At 29.6% G+C, this 7928-nt stretch overlaps 1 protein-coding gene across 2 annotated transcripts; it reads left to right on the plus strand.

The window, feature by feature from the left end:
• Positions 1-2543: 2543 nt before the first annotated feature.
• Positions 2544-7609, plus strand: LOC149881563 (uncharacterized). Of its 2 annotated transcripts, XR_016444724.1 has the most exons (4): positions 2544-3095; positions 4320-4422; positions 5736-6374; positions 6461-7609. XR_016444724.1 is itself a non-coding variant. In XM_090065778.1 (3 exons), the coding sequence occupies exons 1-3, from the start codon at positions 2757-2759 to the stop codon at positions 6128-6130; spliced, it is 837 nt and encodes a 278-aa protein (XP_089921904.1). In that variant the 5' UTR covers positions 2544-2756; the 3' UTR covers positions 6131-7609. The 2 variants fall into 2 exon arrangements, 1 of the variants encoding a protein (XP_089921904.1); XM_090065778.1 differs by having other exon boundaries at positions 5736-7609.
• The last annotated feature ends 319 nt before the right edge of the window (positions 7610-7928 follow it).

Here is a 7928-nt window from a genome sequence, read left to right on the forward strand (position 1 = left end):
TATTATTTAACATTTCTGGAAATTTTCATGTAAATACCATTCTTGGTTAACTTTTAATGGCTAAAAAAGCGTTAAATGTTACGACCGTCACTTGCGTGGAATTGCCCATATATATATATATATATATATATATATATATATATATATATATATATATATATATATATATATATATATATATATATATATATATATATATATATATATATATATATATATATATATATATATATGTATATATATATATATATATATATATATATATATATACTTTTTTGTTTTAAATATAAGCTAAAAAAAAAGGTTCCACAGAGTTCCAAGGAGTCACTTTTACTTTTAGAATATAAGGGGATTGCTGCGGTCATCTGCGGTATAGGGAGTTATTAAAGAAATACAAATCTCAATGAATCCATAAAAATCTTGTCTTCCGCCATTATTTCACAGTGGTTTATTATATCAAAATAAATGAAAATGGCGGAAAATAAGGCTTTTATGGACTCATTTACATTTTTATTTCTTGAATTTTAGTTTTTTACTCGTATGACTTGTTTTAACATATCAAATACAGTTTCAAGAAACATATTTTTGTCATATGATGACAAACTTAGGCTACTTAGAAGTTTGTTAAAATGTTTTGTTGTTTTTTTGATAATGATTTATCATTCGAGAAGTACTAGATATCTGAAATAGCTTTACATAACAACTTCAGTATTTCCTGTAATATGCAAGTAACATTATTTACTTAAACATTATTGAAAACGTAATGTGATAATTGTCAAAGAGGTAATAACATAAAATGGTAAACAGCGTAAAGTGAAAAATGATATAAAGTACTCAAAAATGTTTCTGATATATATTAATGATTTTAAAAACAACAGCAACAAAAAGATTAGATCTTATCCCGAATATACGTGAACTAGGAGTGGATAAGTTACGATTATGGAAGAATTTACTTAACGAAGTCAAATAAAACTGAAGATATTAGCAAAGAGAACATAAATAAAGTAAAGGCTAAGTTAGATAGATTTATTTCAAAAGTGAAGAAAAAAACTAAAACAATGTGGTAGAAATTAAAATTCATTTATAGAAAAAGAATACTAATGTCTTCAAGAAAATCTTAAGACCAATAAAAGAAGCCACTTTGGTTCTGGAAAACCCCATAAAAAATGGGTGGTCCTTGGAGAGCAAAGCAAAACAGAAAAAATAAAAGAACAAGGTGTTGAACATCATTGCGCTATTTTTAGTCTCTGCAAGACATATATTTTTAAAAAAATTCAAACCTTTTACAGATCAAAAAAGTTAAAGGCGTTTTGGATAAAACCTTTAATTTATATATGAGTGTAAAGCAAACTCTTGCATTAGAAGTGAACACTGACCTCAGCGATTAACAATATTAAATGATCAACAACTTAGCCCTTGGATACATATTTATCCCTTTCTTGCACGATATTTTAGTGGAAAATGTTAAATACTATCCTGAAAATATTTTTTTTCCTATGATTTCAGCTGCTACTATTATTTTTGCTGAAGCTGTGTTTATATAGATGGTATAACAATATCCATAGCAGCAGCTGAAATAAATAATGTAACTGTGCCAGAAATTCATTATTTAAATTTCACAGAAAGGATTAGCTAGTTTGTCTCGTAATGTCTCGTTATGTCCCGCTAAAAAAGTGTAAATTCCGGGAAATCGTAAAACTCCTATTTTGTCAGGGACATCTCGTCTCGTCTCGGTGTCGTCTCGTCTCGGTGTCGTCCCGAATTTCGACTGAAAGTTGAAAATTGTCTCGATTTTCATCACTAAACGGGACAAAGTTTTAGGATCGTCTTGTCTCGTCTCGAATAAAAAAATAACGAGACGCAGACGCTAAGTCGAATATTCTCGATCAAGCGGAACCGTTTATACCTGGTAGTAAATGTTGTAGTTTGTGCTTGACGGAAAAGTATTACATGATTACGTCGAAGCTGATCTTGTTCAATAAACGAAGCGAACAAACATCAAAGTGCCGCCATGACACAAAACTTTTAATAAGGAATTAAATGCCGTCATAACAGGCACGCCATAGCTTTTTTTGTTATGTTTTTTACGGTTTATAACATACGATTTATACGGTTAACGCATTATAACATTGATGATCGCTATATTTGTCGCGTGAAACTTTAAGTAGTCTTAAATAAACCTAACTAATTATTTAGTTTGTATTATAAAAAGAAAAACCTATTCACTCTATTTATAACACGCTGTATTTATAACACGCTGTATTTATAACACGCTGTATTTATAACACGCTGTATTTATAACACGCTGTATTTATAACACGCTGTATTTATAACACGCTGTATTGAGCACTCTTACCGGAAATTTCTAAATATACATATATATTGTCAAGCAGAAAACGTTTTACAATTTCATAGACATTTAAAATGACAAACATTGAACCTGAATATAAGACAAGTTAACCGATCATTTTTTATGAATGAATTTGAAAATAAATCATTCAGTTTTCAATGATAGTTAACAAAGCTTTTTTTACTCCTTTCATTTTCATGCGCGTTTTCTTGAAAGAGTTTTTGGTTTTGCGTAATAATTAAAGGGAAAAATTGGTGATGCAGTCTTTTAGATTAACATATTCTCCTACAGTATTTTGAGTTACGGATCAATCGCTTCTTAAGTAAACCAAAAACCGTTTTATCAGTTTACATAAATCGGACACATACGCATGCATACACGCATGTAAACACACATATACATACAAATGCGCACACACACTTTTCTTTCGGTTAGATTGCTGTGCGTTTGCATGAAATCTTTAGTATGTGTTAGTGCATTCATAACTAGATTACCGTGTATATCCTATGCTAGTTTTGATGTAGTACCAAACAAATACCTCAGTGGAAAAATTAACTCAACATACTTTGCAGCCAACATCAATGATTGCGGCACCTACTGCGTTAGAAGTCCTGCCTGTGTGTTTGCTAACTTCAACAGCAATGAAAATACTTGTCAGTTGATGTCATCAAATGCGAGTCTCTCAGTCAGTAAAGAGGATCAACAATGGCAAGTATTAATAACCGATGTTACAAGTGACGTAAATGTGAGTTCATTATGCTTTTACCTCGTTTGGATAAGTAAATTGATAATATGTTAAGCAATAAGAATCAAAGTTTTTTTCACTCAATTTTTTCATTTTTCGCTTCATAACTTTGAAATTTGAAAAGAGAAGTTTCATGCCTGGTGGTTGTTAACTAGGAAGTTTGTTCTTATTACAGGTCCTTTTTTAGTTCAATGGAATAAGTATGAGTCTTGATGATGTGAACATTAAATTTTTTCTTGTCTTTAAAAAACAAAACTCTAAAGCACTTAAAATTTACTTCATAAGCTGTGCAAAGGAAACTAAAAAGAGAAACAGGAGTTTGTTGTTTAGCTTGAGATTTCATATATACAGAATACAACTATATACACCTCATACCAGATTTTTTTTCTGAGTTGCAGCTACTGCCTACAGCTATTTTTAATGAAAAAGAACTGCCAACTAAATATCAAGTTCACATAAACAACTTTAAGAACTTAGAAAAGCCAAAAGAAAAATAGAAGCTCAATTCTCTTTTAGCTGTGTTAAGATATCATTACTATGACTCGTCCAAACATCGTAATGTTAAAAAATAATTGAAGAACTTTATTATAATCAACAAATAACATATAGAACTAATGGGTATTTTTTTTTTTTTTTTAAATTACAAAAATGTGAAGTAAAAATGAAGTTGAACAAAACTTTTAAATTATACTTTTGAAATGTTCAAAAGATGCTTTTTTCCAATTTTTTATTTTCAACTTTTTGTTTCTTAATTCTTTTTTTTTTTCAATTTTTCATTTTCGATTTTTCATTTTCAAATCAGGATAAAATGTGAAGAGTTAAAAAATGTTTATACTGCATTGAAAATTAAAACTCGCGTTGTCCACTTCATCAACAAATTCCGAAAACCTTCTCACCAGGCCCTTGAGGCTGATATTGGATTAAGAGTGAGGGAGTTTTATTTTGTAAATTTTTTTGAGGAAAGGGTGACGTATTAAGTACAGACGCTTTAAACGCAAAAAAGGCTTCTCCTAACAATAGTATGAGAACATTTGAGCAGTTTAGATTTATCCGAATTAATAGAAAGTAACGTTGAAATATTTTTGCGGCAATCAGTTGTCGCAAATTGTCACAAATTAAAAAGAGTGCGCCGTAAACTTAATAGATGCTTGAGCGTATTTTGTTTCTTACCCAATTTAACTTATTTTGTATATCACATTAATAAACCTAAAAAGTTCTTTTTAGATTGGACCAATATGTGAAACAAACACTCTTTGCTCAAAGGGTTATTGTAGAGATATATGTTCAACTAAGATGGGGGAATTCTTTCACAACTACTCTTGCTATGGTATTTTTATTTATGTTACAATTATTAAATTCATTTTTTATGACATTATATTGTATGTATATATATATACATATATATACATATATATATATATATATATATATATATATATATATATATATATATATATATATATATATATATATATATATATATATATATATTTCTTTATCAGATGCAATGATTATAAAAGAAACCTTTATTAAAATTTAAAAAATTTTAATAAAGGTTTCAAAATAATCCCCAAAATTAGATCTTTTGCCGTGAATTGCTACTAAATTTGCAATCTTGTAATATATCCTGTAATATATCCTGCAATATATCCTTTATGTCCTGTGAAAACATAAAGACGAAACTTTTAGGCATTTTTCGTAAATCTACAAAAAAGGCTACAACTTATTTAACACTTTGAATGAGTGAGTTTGGTGAACAGCTGATTTCATTTAGAAATTTACTGCTTCAGTAGCCGACCAGCAGATCAACAAAACTTGTTCAAATTTTTGTACTGAGATTTTCAACTTTTCATTTCTTTTAATGGCAAACAAGAAAATATAAGATGTTTTTATTGATCCTTTGCTCTGCTCTTGAACGTTTTAAATTTGAATATGAATCCTTGGTTATTTAAGACACTGGCATCTAAGAAAGTTCAAAATCTGATGTAAAAGCAAAGACTGTTGCTAGATCTGGGCAGAAAATGTGCGGATATAGGTATTGCACTTAAAACATCTTTTGAAATCTCTTCAAGGAAAAATGAGGAGCAGAAACAGTTTGTCCCTTCAAGATGTGGATGTTTATCAAAACCATTTTCCAAACTGAAGAGAATTAGTGCACCACCATACACCTTGGATCTCTTGCACCTATTTAAACTGCTTGTTTAGTTAATATGTAGTTTAAAAGCCGTTCATTAAAAAGATGAAAAAATGAATTTTGGTCATTTTTCCAGGCCTCATGTGAATAGATAAGTTTTCTATTAAGTTCAAGACTCTTAAGTAATTTTCAACAATTTTATTTTACTTAATTAACTTAATCAATTTTACTTAATTTTAATTACATAGACTTTAAACCCATAAATAGGTTAAACTTAGTAACAAAAAGAGATTTTTGAAATAAACTTTAATCATGGTATAATGTCAAACTATTGTTTATAGGCCTGCCTGTATTGTTCTTTATTTATTTTGATTTTCGATTCAATTTGTCATCAAAAAATTTTAAGATTTTAAGAAAACAAGCAGCTTTTAAATAATTCTAGTTCTCAATAAAATTTTATTTAAAACTTTGTTTGCTATTTTAAAATTTCTTTATTCAATTTTTAGATACTATAAAAATATCCCAGATGGCCATCCCATCCAATTCTGGTTCGTGGGGTACCATGTATCCAAAATACCTCATTGACTCCGATTTATCTACTGTTTGCGATACATGGACGGGTAATACAAATTACAACGATTGGATAAAACTCGATCTTTTGCAGATCGTTCAAATCCAAAAAGTTTTTGTTTACGTAGACACATTGGATTACAGTCACACCTATAGAGTTCGTGGCTGCTTAGTACAAGCAAGCTACAATGACAAAGACTACGAAACTTTCGCAACCTTGAAAGGGATTTCCGAAGAGAGATTTTCATGGAACGGTAGCTTACGGTTCTTCAGAATAATTCAAAGCGTCAAATACGGATTAAGCTTTAGAGAGATTGTCATCTGGGCATAGTTCAAATCCACCATTGACGTTGTCTCAAATAACTTTATTTATTAAAAAGTTTTAGAGAGATTGTTATATTGTTATCTGGGCATAAAAAATGCATCACCAATTTCAAAACTTTTAACACTTAAAAATGTTATTCTCCCTTTATCAGCGTATATTCGGTAAACGTCGAAAGTTAAAAGAAAAAATGTATTATTTGAGAGAGTTAGTTGTTACTGATCCAGTAAAAAAATTCCTTCTTGATCTGTTGGTAATTAAAACAATGAACTTTTCAAATGTTTTGTTCCAAATTTCAAATTTCAAATTTCAAATTGTTTTTTTATTTTATTATTCAAGATGCATCAAATGGTTAAACCCTGAAGAAGTATGGAGTTGGGATTTTCTACAGATCTGAATCGTTGCAAAGTCTTTGCACCTATAGGGGAGCCTGAGTTCACATATGGTGCTGGGTGTGAAAATGTTATAGTTTTGGCAACATGTTTTGCATCTGAGTCTTAAATCCTTTAAGAGTGTTCAGTAGAAATGATTTTCATTTTTGGAAAACGTTCTATTGTAAACCATAAACAAAATTAATGCTAACAGTTGGATGACTGCGGAAGTATTCTTGACGTAGTAAGGGAGTTTTGAAGCCAGGTTAATGATTGACCCTTTTAGAAAGCATAACTCACTCATTCGATGTTTGTTGTAATGGACCACCAAAAAGGAACACTTTGCTCGCTGAATGCTGGAATATCTTTGAACTGAGAAACAATTTCAAAGGAACTTTTTTGTTGATTTTCTTTGTTGTATATTTGACCATGGAATCACACCAGATGATACAATTTCTTGATTTAGATCAACTGGAAAATTACTAATTGACAGACAAGTTATCTAAAAGAACCTTTTGATCCACACCTCAAAATATTGAAAACTGGGAATGCAAATCTAAAGAAAACATTGAAACTATTGCAATACTATAAGTGATCCCTTGCTCATGTCTGCACATAGATTTACCAACTTTAAATTTAAATTTGACCAGCAAATTTTATCATTACTAAGGTCAAACCAATTAAACGCGACAAATCGCAAAACTGAACAATGTTTTATAATAATGAATGGTGTTAATATTTTAATGTCTGAGTGATAATTTAAAGAACAAAGACCTAAAACCACAAGCAAAGGCTGCTAAAGGGAGGAAACATGAAGCATGAACACTTCAAATTTACAAAAAAAGAAACCAATGAAGGGATGGAACATTTGAAACCACTGTAAAAGTAACAACTGAAAAGACATATCTTTTTAGTTAAAAGAAACTTAACAATAAATGCTACAAAAATACTGAAAAAATGTTGAAACTAATAACATCGAGTATATCTACATAGAACTTTTCGTTTTTAATTTGAACTGAAAATAAGAAAAAAATGTATATGATAAATAAATAATCTTTAATTTTTGTAAGTATAGAAATAGCATCTGAGTAGCAGAAGAAGCAGGGAGTTGGCTCACCCTCATTTTTAATTATCATTAACATGTTTAAATAGTGGTCAAATTTTTTGAATCATCTTTACAAGGCGGGAGAGGGCTTAACCCAATTTAATCAATTTTTCAACCATAAACACATAGTTAAAAAATGACTTGAAAAAGTCGCAATATACATTAGCACATTTCAACCATATAATCAACCATCAACACATAGTCAAATTTCATCCATTTTTTTTAGTTGCAACAGAACTTATTAACATTTTTGTTGCAACCATTAAGCAACCATCAACACATGGTAAAGTTTCACAATGTAGGTCCAAAGTAAGGTACTGATCGTTAGATT

Source organism: Hydra viridissima, unplaced genomic scaffold (assembly GCF_058129835.1).
Source record: "Hydra viridissima isolate aposymbiotic clone 2 unplaced genomic scaffold, HvirCarnegie_v1 scaffold_11, whole genome shotgun sequence".
NCBI lineage: Eukaryota > Metazoa > Cnidaria > Hydrozoa > Anthoathecata > Hydridae > Hydra > Hydra viridissima.

Bases quoted from the DNA above. Each gene is read 5' to 3' on its own strand.
- LOC149881563 (XM_090065778.1), top strand. From the start codon at position 2,757: ATGCGCACACACACTTTTCTTTCGGTTAGATTGCTGTGCGTTTGCATG. The intron at 3,096-4,319 runs GTGAGTTCATTA...AGTTCTTTTTAG, and splicing joins ATGTTACAAGTGACGTAAAT to ATTGGACCAATATGTGAAAC. The intron at 4,423-5,735 runs GTATTTTTATTT...TTCAATTTTTAG, and splicing joins TCACAACTACTCTTGCTATG to ATACTATAAAAATATCCCAG.